This window comes from Petromyzon marinus, chromosome 44 (genome assembly GCF_048934315.1).
Source record: "Petromyzon marinus isolate PM22_M1 ecotype Great Lakes invasive population chromosome 44, UKy_Petmar_22M1.pri1.0, whole genome shotgun sequence".
NCBI classification, from domain to species: domain Eukaryota; kingdom Metazoa; phylum Chordata; class Hyperoartia; order Petromyzontiformes; family Petromyzontidae; genus Petromyzon; species Petromyzon marinus.
In genome coordinates, this window is record NC_133710.1 from 2,893,232 (window position 1) to 2,916,475 (window position 23,244).

At 53.3% G+C, this 23,244-nt stretch overlaps 1 protein-coding gene across 1 annotated transcript; it reads left to right on the plus strand.

Moving 5' to 3' along the window:
* The first annotated feature begins 11,383 nt into the window (after positions 1-11,383).
* Positions 11,384-21,215, plus strand: LOC116951946 (uncharacterized). Its single transcript, XM_032970838.2, has 2 exons — positions 11,384-16,305; positions 18,885-21,215. The coding sequence occupies exons 1-2, from the start codon at positions 16,026-16,028 to the stop codon at positions 19,220-19,222; spliced, it is 618 nt and encodes a 205-aa protein (XP_032826729.1). The 5' UTR covers positions 11,384-16,025; the 3' UTR covers positions 19,223-21,215.
* The last annotated feature ends 2,029 nt before the right edge of the window (positions 21,216-23,244 follow it).

The following is a 23,244-nucleotide window of genomic DNA, read 5'->3' on the forward strand; positions in this document are numbered from 1 at the left end:
CATTGGTCAGCATCGTAAACAGAGGCGGGGCCGCGCGTTCCTAGGCGACGTGACGTCACACAGACGTTAAATTCAAATCGGAGCACGCGCCGCGAGGCAAGGCACAGGATTTTGTCCAGCACGTGGTCAGTAGCTTACAAGGCCCTTAACTTGAGCAAGGCTTCATATTCTTGGTCCTTTCGGTAAAGTAGAAGGGAAACAATAAAATAATAAAAATATAAAACAATACAATTCTCACGACGTTTAGACTGCAACACAAGCAATCATCATCAGATGTGAAAACCACAAATTTTCTTACTGTGGTTTTCACACCTGATGACGATTGCTTGTGTTACAGTCCAAACGTCGTGAGAATTTTATTGTTTTATATTTTTATTATTTTATTGTTATCCCTTCTACGTGACTTTACCGAAAGAACCAAGAATATGAATCCCTGCAGTAACGAAAGCTTTAAATCAAAATTTGAGCAAGGCTGTTATGATTTTTGTTTTAGTATAATGCGTGTTTAACCCAGGGACGCCTCACCGAGTCTCATTAGGTTTTTTTTCAAGAGTCCTGCAAAGTTTGTGGACAGTATATATTACAAATAACATGCTTGCCAACAAGGCCACTCAATTGATTTTGATAACGTTGAAGTGTTGTGTAAAACTCATTATTACTGGCCAAGACTAATTAGATAATCCTTTGAAATTGAGAGAAATGCAAATAGATTTTGATTTATTGTTTCCCTTCTACGTGACTTTACCGAAAGAACCAAGAATATAAATGCAAATAGCTGTAATCGCTCTGACAGCTACAGACATAGTGCGGCCTGGAAGCGTATTATTCAATAATACATATTACAATTCCTTATAGGGGAAACACATACTAATTAACTGATTAGTAACGTCGTATATTATTACAATAACCCCCTCCTCTCCACCACCTCTGATTTCTGCACCTGATTGGGTATCGTGATTGGGTTCAGTTATTAAATAATACACATTACAACTTATTACTAATCATAACAATTAACTGATTACTAATCTTTTATATATTTACAATACCCCGCCTCTGATCTCTGCACCGGATCGGGTTAAATGATGACATCACCCTGCTGCTCTGTTTAAGACGGGAGCAGGTGGAGGACTTCACTATTCTGGCAAATCGCCCGATAATGCTGGATGTAATTACCAGCGAAACGTCACAGTACTTAAAATTGTAAATGCTGTGGATCCACTCTTCAACACACCGGTGGGCTAAAGTAGTGAACTATTTGTCTTTTCATATTCTTAGTTTTTTCGGTAAAGTCACGTTGAAGAGAAACAACAAAATAACAAAATATATATAAAACAATAAAAAATGTTCACGACGTTTCGACCATAACTCAAACGGTCATCATCAGGTGTGTCGGTTTGCATAAATTTATTTTTAAAACGGCACATTTATTTATAAAAAAAAACGTTGGCGTCACGCGCAGCGATTGGCAGTTTGCCCAGGACTAGTCCATCTATTTTTTTTGAAAAGAGGAGGGGGGAGACGAAATTTTTTATAATGTATGCTGTCTGAAAGCCACTGTAAGCGTGAACAATCAATCAAGAACTGAAATGATTTATCAAATCTTTCCAATGATTGCTAAGATAGAATCCATCTTCTCGGTTGAAATTGTCTCTGTGCTTGTATATGTGGCTTTCAGACAGCATACATTATAAAAAATTTCGTCTCCCCCCTCCTCTTTTAAAAAAAAAAATAGATGGACTAGTCCTGGGCAAACTGCCAATCGCTGCGCGTGACGCCAACGTGTTTTTAAATAAATAAATAAATGTGCCGTTTTAAAAATAAATTTATGCAAACCGACACACCTGATGATGACCGTTTGAGTTATGGTCGAAACGTCGTGAGAATTTTTCATTGTTTTATATATATATTTTGTTATTTTGTTGTTTCTCTTCAACGTGACTTTACCGAAAAAACTAAGAATATGAATTACTGCAGTCACGAAAGCTTTAAATCAAAATTTATTTGTCTTTTATCAACGTGACACATTTTTTACTGATTGGCCGTGTCGGGTGGTGAAGGGTTGCGACACATTTATAAATAACGCGATCGAACCCAAAAAGCTTTATTAATATTGGTCGCGAAAGCCTACGTGTTAAACTACACATATGTAATTTGCGGGTATTTTAGCCAAATTTTTGACCATCACAACAGCTTACAATGGCTTACCATTGCAAACGGCGTCACCGGATATTTCACGTCGGCTGTGAAGCAGACGGCGCGTATATATTTGCTTGGTTAATGCACCCGCATTAATAACCAGCGTGGCCAAAGGAATTCGAACCGCGAACCTCTCTGCAACAAGTGGCGAGCCCACCACCGCGAGACCGTGCTCACCGGATTGTAAACGCTTGGGGTGGACGGATTTCAGAGTGAACCATTGCGAGGGAAGACGTGGTGCGTGGGTGAGTGGTAGTGGAACGCAGTATGGGGGATGAAACTTTACCACCGTGTCTCTTTCCCCCATCTCGTACGATATCGTTGCTCAAATCAAGGAAAGTGTCAACTGTTATCGATCAACTTTTGAAAGAGCTGTTTGTTGCTGACCGCTTGGCATTGCTGGCCCTTGGGCCGTGACATTTAAAAAATGGGATCATCTGCTGGATGAAGACCTCCTCGAGTTGATTGCCGTTTGCTCTCGGGATCCTGCGAAGTAAACAACGCGGCTGTCATATTTTTGGTTCTTTGGGTAAAGTCACGTAGAAGGGAAACAACAAAAAAATAAAAATATAAAACAATACAAATTATCACGACGTTTCGACTGCAACACAAGCAATCATCATCAGGTGTGAAAACCACAGCAACAATTTTTTTTAAAAAAAGTGGCGTTTTTTTTACGTTAGCACCACGGAGAGCGATTTGGCAGTTATTCAATTTGGGGGAGACAAAGACGGCCGGGCGTAGAGCTTGCAACACCGTCCCTGGTGTGCCCCGTTTGGCTTCATAGGTGCTCGCTAAGAGCGTACACGCACACATGCATACGTGTCCAAGCGCACACGCAACCACGCGCGCACCCACAGCTCCGATATTCGAATCAAATCCACGCAGTGGCTGGCGAATAGCAAATGCCGTGGCAGATGCTAATTAAATCCGTGTCAGCCGAGATGAATTCCCACGGGTGGTTTGTGGTGTGGCCTCCACGTATGCCGCGCGTAAACGCTGGGACGTCTGTTGGGGGCAGCGGAAGAGGTGGGGAAGGAGGAGGGGGTGGGTACGAGGAAGGGGGTGAGGACACGGGATGGAGGAGGGGGCTATTTGGGTCTGAATTCTATTGGGGGTGGGGGGTTCGGGTCGGTTGAGAAGAACATTTTAAAAAAGGAGATTTCCAGTTCAAATGCGCGTGGGGCATCTCCGATTTTACAGCCCCGAGCCAGCGGAGAAAAAAAATTCCACATTCCTACGGCGGTCATCGTCCCAGATGAGGTTTTGACGAGGTCGGCGGGCGTATCCCCCCTCGGGTGATTTTGTTCATGCGTATCCACGCGACTGTCAGCGAGACGGATAACGCGGTTACGATGAACGGGCAGCGTTCGCGGGACAACGTCATTCACGTGTCCCGACGTTTTCTGTTTGAACGTCAAATTGCAAACTGGGCCAGGCCAACGCGCGCGCCTGGCGACGCATCTCGCCAAATCCCAGGATCTGCGTCATCACCAGCAGATGCAATTACTGCTGACAAATGCTCAAGGTCGTAATTAAAGTGTAACAGTATATACTCATTATTATTAAACGAGTGTGTGTGTGTGTGAGATCTGTGACATTTATGTAATAGAGAGACAGAGAGAGAGAGAGTTTGAGGGATGTGATCGGAGAACTATCTGTGCTGCCCTGGTGGAGCAACGATCGGCTCCCAATTCCCCAAATCGAGGAACTCAATCCCAACGCGGGGGAGCGCAGCTGCCGACCCGGCAAAAAAGAGAGACGATGGGAGGGAAATTCCTGAGCGGAGCAGTGCGAGGGAAAGGGTCGGAACGAGAAGCGAGGGGCGAACCTGCGGTGTTGTTGGGCGAGCTCAGAGTGAGTTAGGAGAGGGCGTTGGGACATTTGCGGGTCGTGGCGAGCGAGACGGTGCGCGGTTGTGGCGCGCAGGTGTGGCGAGCGGGTGGATGACTGAGAGTGTGAGCGAGTTGTTGTGCCCTGGAGTGTAGTGTGTGGGGGGTGGGGGGGGGAGTTGACCGAATCCTCAAAATGGGAGCAGGATTCTTGACTTAAAGCTTTCGTGACTGCAGGAATTTATATAAGAGGTTTCTCTGTTCATATTCTTAGCTCTTTCGGTAAAGTCACGTTGAAGGGAAACAATAAAATATATTGTTTTATATATATTTCATTGTTTTGGTTTTTAAAATATATTTTATTATTTTATTGTTTCCCTTCAACGTGACTTTACCGAAAGAACTAAGAATATGAATTACTGCAGTCACGAAAGCTTTAAATCAAGATGTTTCTCTGTTCATATTTTGTTTGTCGCGGTTGCACCCCGACTCCGGAGCCGCATGGCTCACAGGGCTGTACCTAATAAAGGAAACTTTGAGCTTGAAAATATTCTTTGGGTCTTTCGGTAAAGGCACGTAGATAGGTTCAAAGAAAAATAACAAAAACATAACAGAAAAACCACGACGTTTCGATCACACCACAAGCGATCGTCATCGTGACGACGATCGCGTGATCGAAACGTCATCACGATGACGGCCGCGTGTGTTGTGATCGAAACGTCGTAGTTTTTTTCTCTTATGTTTTTGTTATTTTCTTTGAACCTATCTACGTGACTTTACCGAAAGACCCAAAGAGTATGGGAGCAGGAATCAATGAGCGAGATTCACGGGAACGGTGCCCATTGTGGGAGCGAGAGCAGATGGACAAGGAGGCGGGCCAGAACACTGGTGAGCGAGTGAATCGGTGAGTGGAGGCCCTTCCGCCAGCAGTGGGGTGAGCAGGAAATTGCGGGGCTGCGCCCTTAGCGTCGATCCCCTATCTCGCGTCGATTTTAAATAACCGGCTCGGTACGAACCTCCTCGACACGAGAACTGAGACTCGGCGAGGTCTTCCAGCTTACACGAAGGGTTGTTACGAACGGTCGTGATGGGTTTTCCGAATCTTTTAATTAAACCTCCCATCGCCCCACGTGCATCGCTCGCTCCCGACTCATTAAGCGGGGAACGAGGCCACGTGATTGATGGGGAGGCACACGTGCGCTAACGACGCCATTAGGGTTCTGTTCACGCACGCGAGGACGCGGGGAGACATCCCCGCTGCTCGGAGCAACAACATCAACAACAACACAAATATCAACGTCACTCATCCAGGAAACCCGTGACTATGATAACTCTGATCGTGCCGTTTGTTGCTGGCCGCTTGCCATTTTGAGTATTTGAAGGAAAGTCTCCGCCGAGTCTGGACACTCGTTTCGAGGGGGTCGCGCGACGTTGGGTAAAATGTAGAGGCGCAGCCCTTCAAGTGCTCGCTTGCTCGCTCCGCTGCTGGCATAAGGGCCTCCACTAGAGGGGGCCCTCTAGAGGGCCTCCACTAGAGGGGGCCCCCTAGAGGGCCTCCACTAGAGGGGGCCCCCTAGAGGGCCTCCACTAGAGGGGGCCCCCTAGAGGGCCTCCACTAGAGGGGGCCCCCTAGAGGGCCTCCACTAGAGGGGGGCCCCTAGAGGGCCTCCACTAGAGGGGGCCCCCTAGAGGGCCTCCACTAGAGGGGGCCCCCTAGAGGGTCTCCACTAGAGGGGGCCCCCTAGAGGGCCTCCACTAGAGGGGGCCCCCTAGAGGGCCTCCACTAGAGGGGGCCCCCTAGAGGGCCTCCACTAGAGGGGGCCCCCTAGATGGCCTCCACTAGAGGGGGCCCCCTAGAGGGCCTCCACTAGAGGGGGGCCCCTAGAGGGCCTCCACTAGAGGCGGCCCCCTAGAGGGCCTCCACTAGAGGGGGCCCCCTAGAGGGCCTCCACTAGAGGGGGCCCCCTAGAGGGCCTCCACTAGAGGGGGCCCCCTAGAGGGCTCGTCTGGAGGGGATTTGAACGACACTCCGCTCGTAGTTGTGAGCTTTGCTCCTCCGCCCAGTGGCGTCCTTCACGAGGAGCCTCCCCCCGCAGAGGCCGATCTTGACACCTCTGATACCGGTCATCGTCAAGTCTACTCAGCTCCTTGCACTACATCGATCCATCTCTTCTCCCAGCCCGTGCCACTCCCGTCTAGCCCCTTCTATCCAGTCGAACAGAAGCTGCTTGGGCATGCGGTGGCTGGGCATGCGGGCTACACGACCCAGCCAACAATGCAGCCTCGCCTGCCGGAGGAGCTCACCCGATGGGACTGTGTCCGGATCTTTCAAGGATCTGTGAGCTTCTCACACGATCCACTCAGGATGGAGAGTAGGCAGGCCAGCCTGAAAGTTTCAAATCGGCGCAGATCTTTCTTCACAGGGGTCCACAAACTGTGGTCGCGACGACCCGGAGCTTCGTGTGGAGCGGCAGCCGGCCTTGGACAAATGAAAGCCACAAGATCCCCATGTAGTGTTTAGCAACATGTTGGGGCAAGTGCTGTTAGCGAGGAGCACCTATGAAGTACGGCACGGCACACGAAGGGGTTGGGTGGCCATCACCACGCCCGGCCCCCTGTCGTCTTCCGAGCACGAACATTTACACACTGCACCAGGCGCTGAGTTCAGGCTGAGTCGACCTAGGGGATGCTCAGGACCGGTTCAGATATTCGTCGCCGATGTTGGCCCGTGAGCCGCGCCGACTGCTACAGTCAGCGCTCCTCGTCGCAGACAGACGGAGCGCGCGTCGGGGTCAACCGATCAGCTGATTGCTCCCCGTCTCGAATCTGCCTGCCGCGCCTCCACCAGACTCGGCTCCGGATCCCGCAATCAACATCGTGTGGAGGCGACAGATTCACGCGCTCACTGATTGCGCGGAGAGCACGCGAGTCGGGGCGCATTGATTGAGGAGCGGGGAGTGTCGGCGATAAGGGGGCATGGGTCAAAGTTCACTCACAAACATTCACCTGCTCACTCACTTGCTCACTCACCTACCCACTCACCTACTCACTCACCTGCCAACTCACCTGACCACCAAGCTGCCCACTCACCTAGCCACTCATCTACCCACTCACCTGCTCACTCTACTGCCCACTCACCTGGCCACCAGCCTGCACACTCACCTGCTCACTCAACTGCTCTCTCACCCTCTCGGTCACCTACCCATCTGCCTACTCACCTGCTCACCTGCCCGTTAGAACTATGGAAGATGATGATGAAGCATGAAATGAGACCGAACGAGGTGTGTTGATGATGATAGGTTTGGTTATTATAATACAGAGCGAGGGATGCTGCTGTTGATGATGAGTGATAGCCGGAGGAGGAATGTGCCTGTGTGAGCGGGCGATGATGATGATGCTGATGGACGACGACGTGGCAATGTGCAGTAGGAACAGCTGGAGTTTCTCCACCAATTACCAAATCCACGTGGAGACACCGGGAGATTTGCCCGCACGTGTTCACGCCACGTGGACCCATGGGAGGGGGACATGCGTGGAGGGGTGGGGGGGATAGAGACGGCGGTGGGGGGGGGGTCCAGGCAGGGTCAGGGGGGAGTTATGTTTGACCTCTGTGTGGTTGAGTAATGAGTCAACCGCTGCTCCTGCCACCCCCGTCTGATCCGATTAGCAGAGGAGATAGGTACTTAAGGGATTGGGAGGGCAAATGTTAATGATCGACGTTGCTAGGCACTCACACTTAAGTACATACACAAACACAAACGTAAACACCAACACCCGCCCTTCGCCACTAAGTGACGGTGACGTCACCACGGCTCTCGTGCCAGGCAAGGTGCGCGTTGAGGCCACGTGAAGTTGTCGAACGCCCGCTGGCAGGAGGTCGCGGGACAGACCCAGGTGCCATGGGTTGGCTGACTCAGATCACCGGCAGATGCAGCAGCTGTGCCTCCCCCCCCCCACTGTGCGAACTCGCTGCGTGTTTATCCGCCCGGCGGTCCGCTCGATGTTGTGAGCGTCGCTCCTCCACCCTCCTTCACACCGCACACAACAACAACAACACAACAATAACAACAACCACAACAACAACAACCACCGCTCGCCACGAAGCGGCGGTGACGCCACCACGGCGCGTGTGGCCAGGCAAAGGTGCACCTTAAACAAAGACAAAGATCCCCCGTATAGCCTTAATAGACTATAGGGGCAAGTGCTGTTAGCGAGCACCTATGAAGGCCGGCACGGCATACGAGGGGGTGGGTGGCCAACAACAGGCCGCCTTTGTCTCCCCAGTGGCGATGTTTACACACCGCACCAGGTACTCATTTGAGGCTGAGTCAACCTAGGGGAGGTCCAGGACCGGTTCAGGTAATCCTCACTGATGTTGGCCGTGAGCGGGAATCGAACTCGTGTCGCCGGGTTCGTAGAGCAGCGTAGCGCTAACCGCTACACTACCGCACCTTAAATACAAGCATGTTTACATACATAACTACACACACGTGCATACATACATTCATACTGGTAGGAACCTCCTGGTTACACCAGCCCACAGGGGATCATTGTGTCCGTCCGTCCGTCGTGCATCCAAGAATGGGAGGGGTGGGGCTGGGTGGAGAGGGGAGGGTGGGGAGGGGCTGGGTGGGGAGGGTGGGGAGGGGCTGGGTGGGGAGGCGCTGGGTGGGGAGAGTGGGGCTGGGTGGGGCGTGGGAGGGGTGGGGCTGGGTGGAGAGGGGCTGGTCACCCCGTGGTGCTCTTATAAAACTCAACGTTTAACCTACTCACGCCGATATATTTGCGAAATACACCACGCCGCCGTTGACCCTGGCCATTGACCGAGCAACCTAACGCTCCTACCAGCTCCCTCCGCGGGAATGTGTTTGTTGTAACAGCAGCTGGAACACACAGGCCCGAAAGCTCAACACGTCGAGCGTCCAGAAGCAAAGCGTACGACTAAAGTTGTAATAGACATAAGAGTGGACACGTTTCTAGAATCAAGCAAGGTGATTACTGCGGAGAGCTGGCGGACAGAGACGATGGGGTGAGGCATATCCAGAGTGGAGCAGTGCGAGGGAAGAAGCAGAGTGAGAAGTGGTGCGACCTGCAGTGTGGTGAGTGGGTGAGTGAGCGAGTGGCTGGGTGAGTGGGTGAGTGAGTGTGTGGGTGAGTGGGTGGGTGAGTGGGTGGGTGAGTGAGTGGGTAAGTGAGTGGGTGGGTGATTGAGTGGGTGAGTAGGTGGCTGAATGAGTGGGTGGGTGAGTGAGTGATGGGTGGGTGAGTGAGTGGGTGGGTGAGTGAGTGAGTGGGTGGGTGAGTGGGTGAGTGAGTGGGTGAGTGAGTGGGTGAGTGAGTGGGTGGGTGATTGAGTGGGCGAGTTTGTGGTTGAGTGAGTGTGTGGGTGAGTGAGTGATGGGTGGGTGAGTGGGTGGGTGAGTGCGTGGGTGAATGCTTGAGTGGGTGGGTGAGTGAGTGGGTGGGTGAGTGGTTGAGTGGGTGGTTATGACCTGCAGTGAGGTGGTGGATGAGACGAAACAGTGAGTGTTAGACCGAGCGCTCAACACGAGCGGAGGATTCAGTTGAGTGAAGTTCACGGCAAAAGCCACCATGTCAGTAGTAGCTACAGATGAGTGACAATCGTGAGTAAGCGGATGCTCCCTTCCCTCCACATCAATAAATAAAAGTATTTTACCCATCCCACCAGCCACACGACCGTCCCTCTCGGGGCGCAATACGATCAGCAGCGTCGGTCAAACACAAAGCAGCAATTAACTGATTACTAATCTATTATATAATTACAATAGCCCCCTCCCTCCCACCTCCGCCTCTGATCTCTGCACCTGATTGTGTTCCGTGATGTCGTCGCCCTGCTGCTCTATTGAAGCAGGCGGATGGCTTCACTATTCTGGCAAATCGCCCGATCATGCTGGATGCAGTTACCAGCGAAACGTTACGGTACCCCAATTGTAAACGTTGTGGATTTACTCTGAAACAAACCGGTGGGCTGAAGTAGTATACTACACTATACACTACATTATACACGACACTACACACGACTATACTAGTAACTAATTGACGTTTTGAGTTACGTGAGAAATCCCATACTAATCGGCTGTGTCGGCTGGTGGAGGGTTACGACGCATTGTTACTCACTGCGATCTAACCCACAACACCTCTATATTGTGAATAATATTGGTCGCCAGAGCCCGCTCCGCGTCGGACTGAAAACGCGGCAAAACTGCGTGGACCCGGCTCTCGACGTTCTCTGCCTGCGTGAGCGGGGCGAGACTCGCTTGGGCCATCTCGACTGGTCTACATGACGGGAAGCGCCGCGTCCCGTTCACCTGGAGCTGACGGGAAGCGCCGCGTCCCGTTCACCTGGAGCTGACGGGAAGCGCCGCGTCCCGTTCACCTGGAACTGACGGGAAGCGCCGCGTCCCGTTCACCTGGAGCTGACGGGAAGCGCCGCGTCCCGTTCACCTGGAGCTGACGGGAAGCGCCGCGTCCCGTTCACCTGGAGCTGACGGGAAGCGCCGCGTCCCGTTCACCTGGAGCTGACGGGAGCGGAGCGGGTGGAAGGAGTGAATCCGCGTGATCCCGAACTCTCGTCTGAGATTCATCGAAACCGATGAGAGAGCACCGCGAACTCGGGATGACATTAATCTCCGCTCGCTCCCTTTACAGTCTCGATTTGTCCCGCGTGCCTCCCCTAGGTCCACTCAGCCTTAACACGAGCCGGACGGCGAAAGGTCAAGAGGTGGTCGTAGCCAAGTTCAGTTTGAGTTCATTTTGGAGTTCCCTGTGAGCTAAGACACTCTTAAGTCGCGTTTAAAAGGCCGTTGATGACACCACAACCACCACAACTACCACAACTAGCACAACCACCACAAGCACCATAACCACTACAACCACCTCAACAACCACAACCACCACAACTACCTCAATTACCACAACCACCACAACCACCTCAACAACAACAACCACCTCAACTACCACAACCACCACAACCACCTCAACAACAACCACCTCAACTACCACAACCACCACAACTACCTCAACAACAACCACCTCAACTACCACAACCACCACAACCACTACAACCACCTCAACTACCACAACCACCACAACCACTACAACCACCTCAACTACCACAACCACCACAACCACTACAACCACCTCAACTACCACAACCACCACAACCACTACAACCACCTCAACTACCACAACCACCACAACCACTACAAGCACCTCAACTACCACAACCACCTCAACAACAACAACAACCACCTCAACTACCACAACCACCACAACCACTACAACCACCTCAACTACCACAACCACCACAACCACTACAAGCACCTCAACTACCACAACCACCTCAACAACAACAACAACCACCTCAACTACCACAACCACCACAACCACTACAACCACCTCATGGCTACCACCGCGTTCCACCCTCCGCCAGACCCCGCAGCTGCTGCGCAGTGGAGATGCGGAGAGATGGGGAGAGAGAGAGAGGAGACAGCTGGGGAAAGAGAGAGGAGAGAGATGGGGAGAGAGGAGCTCTCAGTCGTGCCGCTGCATCGCCAATGCCTCCAAACGAAGGCGGATCACAACCTGTGCCAGCTAGAAGACCTACCGGAGGTGGCCTTCGCAAATGTAAAAAGGAAGGTGCTCTACTCCTACATGGTCCGGTTCCACCAACAGGACACCCTGAGGAGCCACAAGGACCATGCCTGGAGGAAAGCCTTGCCCTGCGTCTCTCCGGAGAGGCTTCGCTGGAGGCAACTCTACTGCAGACCGTCGTACAGCCGCATCGGCGACCTCAGCTGGAGCATCGCCCACGGCACCGTCACCACCAACGCCTCCCTGGCGCACTTCACCGACACGTCCCCGGAGTGCCGGTTCTGCGGTAAAGTGGAGACGGTGGCGCACCAATACGTGGAGTGCAAGAGCCTGGACTCGCTGTTCAAGGTCCTGAGAAACATCCTCCTAAGGTTCAGCCTCCACTTCATCCCCGACGGTCCTCATCTTTGGATACCCAAAGGGCGACGGACCCCAACATCTTCAGGGGCTGGTCAACGTGCTCTTCGGCTACGCCAAGCTCGCCATACACAGGGCGAGGAAGGTGGCCATGGAGGGGCAACGTCCGGCCAGCAGCCTGGGCATCTTCCGCGCTGTGGTCGGAGCCAGGGTGTGTGGGCTGGAGTTCCGCCATGCGCGGCTGACCCACGCCGTGCCGGCCTTCAAGGAGCAGTGGGCACTGGAGGAGGCCGTGTGCTCGGTGGCAGATGACGGAGAGCTCTGTGCATGCAGATCTGAGCTACCCGTCGGAGGCCGTTTGACTGTGGGAAGGGCTGCGTGCAGATGCAGCACTTGTCGTAGTTATAAAGAAAAAAGAGAGAGCGAGAGAGAGCCAAATGGAGTAGGAAGAAAGGGGGCAGAGAGAGGGGGGGCGGAGAGGGGGTAGAGAGAGAGGAGAGGCAGAGAGGGGGGTAGAGAGAGAGGGGGGCAGAGAGGGGGGTAGAGAGAGAGGGAAGGGGAAAGGAAAAAAAAGAAAAAATATTATTTTGGGTCTTTCATTTAAAAGGGGGGGGGGGGGGTTACATAAAGCAAAGCATTAAAAAAAACGAAATGATTAACGGAGCAAAGTGCCGACTACACCGAGCATCTTCTTGTTTCTTCTGATTGTAAAAAAGAGAGAGCAGAGGGAGATTGGGAAAGAGAGAGAGAGAGGAGAGAGATCGGGGGAGAGAGAGGAGAGAGATGGGGAGAGAGAGAGGAGAGGGATGGGGAAAGAGAGAGGAGAGAGATCGGGAGAGAGAGAGGAGAAGGATGGGGAGAGAGAGAGGAGAGGGATGGGGAAAGAGAGAGGAGAGAGAGATCGGGGGAGAGAGAGGAGAGAGATCGGGGGAGAGAGAGGAGAGAGATGGGGAGAGAGAGAGGAGAGGGAGATTGGGAAAGAGAGAGAGAGGAGAGAGATGGGGAGAGAGGAGAGAGATGGGGAGAGAGAGGAGAGGGAGATTGGGAAAGAGAGAGGAGAGAGAGATCGGGAGAGAGAGAGGAGAGAGAGAGATCGGGAGAGAGAGAGAGAGGAGAGAGATCCAGAGAGGGAGAGAGATGAGAGAGAAGAGAGAGATCGAGATAGAGGAGAGAGATTTGGAGAAAGGAGAGAGAGAGATCCAGAGAGGGAGAGAGATGAGAAAGGGAGAGGGAGGAGAGAAGAGAGAGATCGAGATAGAGGAGAGAGATTTGGAGAGGGGAGAGAGAGATCGGGAGAGATATCAGAGAGTGGAGAGAGTTCGGGGGGGGGGGGGGGGTTACATAAAGCAAAGCATAAAAAAAACGAAATGATGAACGGAGCAAAGTGCTGACTACACCGAGCATCTTCTTGTTTCCTCTGATCGTAAAAAAAAGAGAAAAAAAGAGAGCGATCGGGAGAGAGATCGGGAGAGAGAGAGAGAGGAGAGAGAGGGAAACAGATAAGAGAGGGAGAGAGATAAGAGAGAGAGAGAGAAAACGGAGAGAGAGAGAGATCGGGAGAGATATCAGAGAGTGGAGAGACATCGGGAGAGGAAGAGAGGGAGAGAGATCGGGAGAGGGAGAGAGGGAGGATGAGGGGGTGTAGAGACGCATCAGCGATGGACAAGAACCGCCGCCTGCTCGTCGATTCCGAAGCCTGCGGGAGGAATGGCGTGAGATGGGGGGTCAGGTGCAGATCCGCGCCCCGCGTGTTGTTGGATACAGAGGGGTGAATCAACCCACGTGCCCGGGGGGAACCGCTCGCTGTGGGCTCCTCTTCACACGACTCCCCCCTCTCGCGTCGTCTCCATCATCCTCACGGCGCAGGGACGCCGTGAGGAAGAAGGACGCGCGGGTGGGGGGCTGGGGGGGGGGGTGGATTCTGAGGAGCGCGGCGGAGGCGCGCGGCGTGCGGAGCGAGTCGCTGACGGCTCGACACAGCGAGACAGGCAGACACGCGCAGAGAGACAAACAGAGAGAGAGACACACACAGTGATACACGCGCAGAGAAACACACACAGTGATACACGCGCAGAGAGACACACACAGTGATACACGCGCAGAGAAACACACACAGTGATACACGCGCAGAGAAACACACACATTGATACACGCGCAGAGAGACACACACAGTGATACACGTGCAAACAGACACACAGAGAGATACACACACAGTGATACACGCGCAAAGAAACACACACAGTGATACACGCGCAGAGAAACACACACATTGATACACGCGCAGAGAGACACACACAGTGATACACGCGCAAACAGACACACAGAGAGATACACACACAGTGATACACGCGCAAAGAAACACACAGTAATACACGCGCAGAGAGACACACACAGTGATACACGCGCAGAGAGACACACAGAGAGAGACACACAGTGATACACGCGCAAAGAAACACACACAGTAATACACGCGCAGAGAGACACACACAGTGATACACGCGCAGAGAGACACACAGAGAGAGACACACACAGTGATACACGCGCAGAGACACACAGAGAGAGACACAGTGATACACGCGCAGAGACACACAAATAGATACACGCGCAGAGAGACATACACAGAGAGACAGAGAGAGACACACAGAGTCGCACACACACAGTGATACACGCGCAGAGAGACAAACAGAGAGAGACACACAGTAACACACACAGTGATACACGCGCAGAGAGACAGAGAGAAACACACACAGTGAGTGGCACACACACAGTGATACACGCGCAGAGAGACACACAGAGAGACACATGGTGAGGCACGCACGCAGACACAGAGAGAGACACAGATATACACGTGGATACAAACGTATAGAGACGCACAGTTAGACACACACGCAGACACACAGAGAGTGACACACACACAGTGATACACACACAGAGACACACACAGCGAGACACACACAGAGCGACACATAAAGGCACATACATAGAGACACAGTGAGACACGATGACACACACAGTGACACACACACAGACACATGTAGGGACAAACAGATAAACACACACATAAGCGAGGAGTCACAGTGGAACACCTGGATACAGAGAGACACACGGACACACATAGATATACTACATAGAGACAGATGCACCGAGAAGAGACGCATCGAGACACACAGACACACATAGAGATAGAGACACACAGATGCACACAGACACGCACAAAGACGCACAAAGAGTTAGAGACACGCACAGGGACACAGGCACGCGGGTGAGACATGCAGGGAGGAATACATAGTTGTGTATATACATACAGTGATGGACAGAGACATACAGAGGTACAGCATATCGAGACAGAGAGAGAGAGAGGGAGAGAGACAAAGGCGGGTTGGGCAATCCTCGCTGATCCAGCTTAAGAGTCCGGGCCAAGAGACGGATTGGGATTTCGGAGCGGTCAAGGTCAGGAATCTCCATCGCGCTGAACAAATCTCCGGGAAAGTCGAGGGGCGGGGCTGAGCCCCCCCCCCCAAATTAGCCACTTTGAGCATCAATCACTGAAGAGGGAGAGGGGGGGGCAGTGGCCCGGGGGAGAGAGCTGGGGGGGGGGGCGAGGAGACGCGAGCGCTCGGCATTAACGCGCCCAGCGAACAGCGAATCAGAGGCTCCTCCAGATGGCATCCCAACAACAATAACAACAACAAACAAACAACAACAACAACAACACACGGACAAGAAGCCAAGGCGCGGGTGGTTGCCCGTGGCGCCGTGGTCGACGATGCGAGGGCCTGGCGAGAATCCGCGCCGCGCGCTCGGCGCGGTGCTGAAACGGACAGCGAGGCGAGCGGCTTCCAGCCGCAACAACAACAACAACAACCACAACAACAACCACAACAATCACCGCGGTGGTGCTGCTCCTGCTGCTGGTGTTAGTGGCATTGTCAGCGGCTGCGCTGCAGTGGTGGTGGAGGTGTTGGCGTGGTCGGAGTCATGTCGTTAGCAACCCAGCTGCTGCAGTCGCTCTGAGTCGCGCACGCTATGAACTCCTCCGCACCAGCGGGGGCTCCTGGTAGCGGTGCTAGTGAGGTTGGTGGTGGCGGTGGTGGTGAGGTTGGTGGTGGCGGTGAGGGTGACATCGTGGCCGCTGGTGTGGCCTCCCTGTACCCTCCCGGCCACGGCTCCCTCTCCGGCGGCACCACCACCACCACGCCGCTGCCCCAGGCCGTGCTCTACCTGCTCATGGCTGCGCTGGTGGTGGTCGGGGTGGCCTACCTGATCGTGGGCCACCTCCTACGGGACATCGCTCACGATCTCGTGGGTGAGTGGCCTCCGGTGATGCACCGCGTCGGAGTGATGAGCCATGCCCCCCCCCTCCACCCCCGCTTAGCCATTCCCCTAGAAACACAGCTGGGATTCTCTACGCGTCGTCCGAGGCTCGAGACTGGCTATCAAAAGGTGAAGTTTGTAAACGTGGTATTACGCGCGCGTGTCTCTCTCTTTTTACGATCAGAGGAAACAAGAAGATGCTCGGTGTAGTCGGCACTTTGCTTCGTTCATCATTTAGTTTTTTATGCATTGCTTTATGTAACCCCCCCCCCCCCTTTTTAAATGAAAGATTTCGTGTGTGTAGTGTGGCGACCCGGGTTCGATTCCCGCTCACGGCCGACACCAGTGACAATTATCTGAACCTGTTCCGGGCCTCTCCTAGGTCGACTCAGCCTCAAATGTGTACCTGGTGCGGTGCGTAAAAACATCGCCACTGGGGAGACAAAGTTGGCCGGGCGTGGTGCTGGCCACCCACCCCCTCGTGCGCCGTGCCGGCCTTCATAGGTGCTGCTCGCTAACAGCACTTGCACCAACAGTCTGTTAAGGCTACACGGGGGATCTTTGATTTTTATGACTACGGGGAGCGGTGGTGCAGTGGTTTGTGCACTGATTTACGGAAACCCGGCGAGCCGAGCTCGACTTTCACTCAAAGGTAAAATGACAGTGGCGAATATTTGAGCCAGTCACATGCTTCCCCTAGGTCGACTCAGCCCTAAATGAATACCTGACGCGGTGTGTGAACAACATTGGGAAGACAAAGACGGCGGGCGTGGTGTTGGTCACCCACAACCACCGTGCGTGCCACCCTTAAAGTGATCATTGTCTTTGTATAATATTGTATAATTGTATCGTGTGTAAATTTAATAGCGGTGAATCTTGCACAAAAGAATGTCATCAAATACTTCACTGCATTTCACTGTAGCACTGTATATAAACTGACCTTCAAATTGTTCAAATTCACTGCTCTGATACTTTATTTCGGTGGCTGGAATTTAAATAAATTGTAAATCGATACAATATCTGGAAAATCAATGTCTATTTTACCATAATGTAGAAGCATAAATTAGACTTACCTTTTGTCTCAAGTGCTGAAGAATTTTTTACTTAAAACTTTCGTGGCTGCAAGAATTCATATTCTCTGGTTCTTTCGGTAAAGTCACGTAGATAGAAAAATAAAAATGAAGTGAATAAAAATAATACAAATAAAATAACTATAATAAACAACAACAAAAACACTAATGTAGACTGTAGCCTGGTTCTTCATCGGAGTGAGAGTACTGGCAGTCTATAATGTAGACTGTAGCCTGGTTCTTAACCTCGGTGAGTGTACTGACAGTCTATGTGGAGTGACGTCACGTGCGTTACACACAAACATTATTGGCTCATTATAGTCGTAATATGTGTGCGCTCCCTTTAAATCGATATCTGCGCCGGTTTGAAGCATCCAGGCTGGCCTGCTTACGATCCATCTTGGGTTGAACCGGACTGGATTCTGTGATGAGCTCACAGACCCTTGAATGATGTCCCCCAGTGAGTGCGAGGAGGCCACGCTGGCTGGGTCACGTAGCCCGCTCGACCAGGCAGCGCTTGCTCAAGCAGATTCTGTTTGGCCAGATGGAGGTGCTCGGAGAGGAGGCGGACTGATATGGCACGGGAGAATGGGGAGCTGAGTTGACTTTGCCGGTACCGGGCAGCCTCTGTGAACGACGCTACTGAGCAGTGCCAGACCAGGCGCACCGTGTAGCTACTGGCCAGTTGGAGGCAGTCGCAGGACAGAAGAGCGACGCTCACAATCAAAAGAGCGGAGCCCGGGGCGACTAAAATGTAGCGAGGTACCACAGTGGGGGGAGTACGGGCGGTGGATCTGCCAGTCATCTCAGGCAGTCAATCCACAGCACCTAGGTTTGCCCCGTGACCTCCTGCCAGCGACCCTTCGAAACTTCACGTGTCCGCAAAGTGCACCTTAGTTGAGAACGGCGGTTGTTGTCGGAGGGGTCACGTAGTGGTTAGCGCGCTGCGCTACGAAGCCAGCGAACCCGAGTTCGATTCCCGCTCACGACCACCAACACCGGTGACGATTATCTGAACCGATCCCGGACCTTCCCTAGGTCGACTCAGCCTCAAATTCGTATCTGCAGCGATATGTAAAACATCGCCACGAGGAACACAAAGGCGAGCGGGCGTGGTGCTATCCACCCACCCCGATCGTGTGCCGTGTCGGCCTTCACATGTTTTTGCCTTTACAGCACTCGCCCCAACAGACCGTTAAAGGCCATACGGGGGATCTTTGGTACTTTGTGTATGCGCGCGCGTGCGCGTGCGCGCGCGTGCGTGTGTGCGAGAGTCATCGCGCGCGTGTTACGGACGAGCGTCAACCCTGGACAACGCTCGAACTCGTTGACATTTTGTCGCTGCTCGCTCCTCTCGAGCTCAGTTTATTTGAACCAAAAACATCGCAGGCGGTGCAACAGTCGAGGAGCCGCCCCGCCTCGACTCACGTTCTCTGCACCCCCCCCCTCACCTACCCCCCCCCACCTCCCCCAACCTCTCCCCCCCCCCCCCCCCACCTAGCCTGGCTGTTCGGACCCAGCCGCAGGAAGCACGCCAGGGACTCCGAGTCAAACCGGCCACGGTTCTGTTCGGCGTCAGCGCCGCACAGAGCGAGCCGGATGGACTCGGCGTGTCTGGTGTCTGTCCTCCTGGAGGAGCGGCTCGCCGAGCCAGACCCCGAGCCAGATCCCGAGCCGGACCCCGAGCCGGACCCCGAGCCGGACCCAGAGTCTCCGCAGGCGCTCGCCAACGGCCACAGGGGAGGTCGCGGACGGTCGAGGTCGAGGTCAGGGCTGGAATCTGGAGCAGGGAGCCCGGACGGCGCGGGCCCTCACGGGTCGCGGCATCTACCCACGTGACCAGTCCCGGCGTCAACGCGTGACACCAGTGAGATATAGACTCGGACTCGCAGCACAACAACAACAGCAACACAACAACAACAGCAGCAGCAACAGTAACCACGTCCCTTATTTACCCAGGAAAGCGCTCCCCCTCCCCACGAATCGCAAGATGGTCGGTGGCGTCACGGTGGTGACGGTGACACTTGCAGCGATCATGGTGATGATGTTGGGGATGGCGACGGGTGATGTGGGCGAACGAAGACGACGATGGTGACATTGGGGGGAGGGGGGGGGGGCATTGTGGCGCTAATGTTGGTGGGTCGCGGTGATGGGTTTCACGGTCGAGCCCGTTCAGGAAGGGTTTTACCGCCACATTCAGATGATTTGGCCACAAAGGATGTTGAATGAGCGCGCAGGCGGTGACGACGCCGAACAGGGTGACATTCAATAACCCCGCACAGATGGAGTCAAGAGTCCACTAGTTGCGTGGCCACCACGCAACCCGAGCCCGTACCATCTGAGCAGGTAACCTGCTGCACGCGGCTACCCCCCAAAACACGGGAAAATATTAGACCTATGCTATGGATGGACTGCTTCCGGCATAGTAACGTCGACTGGCTCAGGACTTATGAGCAGGAGAATGAACGCCTCGCCACGTGAACATCGCGCTCGAGTTTAGCACACAGAGGGCTTTCGCGTCAATAAACGCGTCGTTCAACCCCACACCACCGCCTGGCAACTCAAGCGAATCGCCGTCGACTCTCTAGGGTCGATAACACGCGAACCGCTCGTCGCGGAGCATGCTCTGCAGTGGTTACACTCCCGATGGACTGGTAACCGCCGCGGGAATGGGGAATTTCCACCGCTAAGATGGGCGGCCAACAGAGGCACGGGGAGAACGCCACTTGTTTGAGCAGTGACGCAAAGTGGATGGACGTGTTGTTGTTGTTGTGACATCGGTCGGACTAATTGTCAATGCCCATTGGCTTCAGTGGATAACGGAATGCCCCATAGGGTAACGCGTTTACAAATACTGTTCATATGTTCCACACGTGCGCAAATCCACTGCTGGATGAAGGCTCACCCCGACGCTATGTCGTCAATCGGGGGGAGGTTTGAGTTTACTTCACCACGCTGGTCAGTACTAGGTGGCCGGCACGCTAACCACTGCGCCACCGCTCCCCCGTTTACCCATTTACATAGGATCCCAATAATGATCAACCAATCTCTTATCTGGTAACTGCGATTAGAATCGTTCGATTTGGAAATCGATTTTTTTGTCGCGTATCATCAATTTCGTACATTCTCATCATCACCCTAATCAGCATCGCCACATCATCATCATTATTATCCCTGTCATCATCAGCATCACTACATCATCATCATCATCCCTGTCGTCATCAGCATCATCACTACATCATCATCAGCATCACTACATCATCATCGTCATTATCCCTGTCACCATCATCAGCATCACTACATCATCATTATCCCTGCCATCATCATCATCGCCACATCATCATCATCATTACCCCTGTCGTCATCATCATCATCAATACATCATCATCATCAGCATCACTACATCATCATCGTCATTATCCCTGTCATCATCAGCATCACTACATCATCATTATCCCTGCCATCATCATCATCATTATCCTTGTCGTCATCATTATCATCATCATCAATACATCATCATCATCAGCATCACTACATCATCATCGTCATTATCCCTGTCATCATCAACATCATTACATGATCATCATCATTATCCCTGTTATCATCATCATTATCCCTGTCGTCATCATCATCAGCATCGCCACATCATCATCATTATTCCTGTCGTCATCATCATCAGCATCGCCACATCATCATCATTATCCCTGTCGTCATCATCATCAGCATCGCCACGTGATCGTCGGTGACGTCTCCCGGCGGTGTCCGCGTCTCCGTCGCGCCGTTCGCGGCTTTGTTGAACGCCGTGCGCGGATTAAACAGCAACAACAAACAACCTGCACGGTGCGTGAGTCCACGCGGTGAGTGGTGTGTTGATCTCTCAGAGAGCCAGAGCAGGGTGACTCATAGAGCCAGAGCAGGGTGACTAACAGAACCAGACCTGGGTGACTCAGAGAGCCAGATCAGGGTGACTCAGAGAGCCAGATCAGGGTGACTCAGAGAGCCAGATTAGGGTGACTCATAGAGCCAGAGCAGGGTGACTCAGAGAGCCAGAGCTGGGTGACTCAGAGAGCCAGAGCTGGGTGACTCACAGAGCCAGACCTGGGTGACTCACAGAGCCAGATCAGGGTGACTCACAGAGCTAGAGCAGGGTGACTCACAGAGCCAGATCAGGGTGACTCAGAAAGCCAGACCAGGGTGACTCACAGAGCCAGACCAGGGTGACTCACAGAGCCAGACCTGGGTGACTCACAGAGCCAGACCAGGGTGACTCATAGAGCCAGAGCAGGGTGACTCAGAGAGGCAGAGCTGGGTGACTCATAGAGCCAGACCAGGGTGACTCACAGAGCCAGACCAGGGTGACTCATAGAGCCAGATCAAGGTGACTCAGAGAGCCAGATCATGGTGACTCACAGAGCCAGATCAGGGTGACTCATAGAGCCAGATCAGGATGACTCATAGAGCCAGACCAGGGTGACTCACAGAGCCAGATCAGGGTGACTCACAGAGCCAGACCTGGGTGGCTCACAGAGCCAGACCAGGGTAACTCAGAGAGCCAGACCAGGGTGACTCACAGAGCCAGATCAGGGTGACTCAGAGAGCCAGATCAGGGTGACTCATAGAGCCAGACCAGGGTGACTCAGAGAGCCAGACCAGGGTGACTCACAGAGCCAGATCAGGGTGACTCATAGAGCCAGACCAGGGTGACTCATAGAGCCAGAGCAGGGTGACTCACAGAGCCAGATCAGGGTGACTCACAGAGCTAGAGCTGGGTGACTCACAGAGCCAGAGCTGGGTGACTCACAGAGCCAGACCTGGGTGACTCATAGAGCCAGACCTGGGTGACTCACAGAGCCAGACCAGGGTGACTCATAGAGCCAGAGCAGGGTGACTCACAGAGCCAGATCAGGGTGACTCACAGAGCCAGACCTGGGGACTCATAGAGCCAGACAGGGGTGACTCACAGAGCCAGATCAGGATGGCTCATAGAGCCAGAGCTGGGTGACTCACAGAGCCAGATCAGGGTGACTCACAGAGCCAGATCAGGGTGACTCATAGAGCCAGAGCAGGGTGACTCACAGAGCCAGAACTGGGTGACTCATAGAGCCAGATCAGGGTGACTCATAGAGCCAGACCAGGGTGACTCATAGAGCCAGAGCTGGGTGACTCACAGAGCCAGATCAGGGTGACTCACAGAGCCAGATCAGGATGACTCATAGAGCCAGAGCAGGGTGACTCAGAGAGCCAGATCAGGGTGACTCACAGAGCCAGACCAGGGTGACTCACAGAGCCAGACCTGGGTAACTCACAGAGCCAGACCAGGGTGACTCACAGAGCCAGACCAGGGTGACTCATAGAGCCAGAGCAGGGTGACTCATAGAGCCAGAGCAGGGTGACTCATAGAACCAGATCAGGGTGACTCACAGAGCCAGATCAGGATGACTCATAGAGCCAGAGCAGGGTGACTCATAGAGCCAGAGCAGGGTGACTCATAGAGCCAGAGCAGGGTGACTCATAGAACCAGACCAGGGTGACTCACAGAGCCAGACCAGGGTGACTCATAGAGCCAGAGCAGGGTGACTCATAGAGCCAGAGCAGGGTGACTCATAGAGCCAGATCAGGGTGACTCACAGAGCCAGATCAGGATGACTCATAGAGCCAGAGCTGGGTGACTCACAGAGCCAGATCAGGGTGACTCACAGAGCCAGATCAGGGTGACTCACAGAGCCAGATCAGAATGACTCATAGAGCCAGAGCAGGGTGAATCAGAGAGCCAGATCAGGGTGACTCACAGAGCCAGACCAGGGTGACTCACAGAGCCAGACCTGGGTGACTCACAGAGCCAGACCAGGGTGACTCACAGA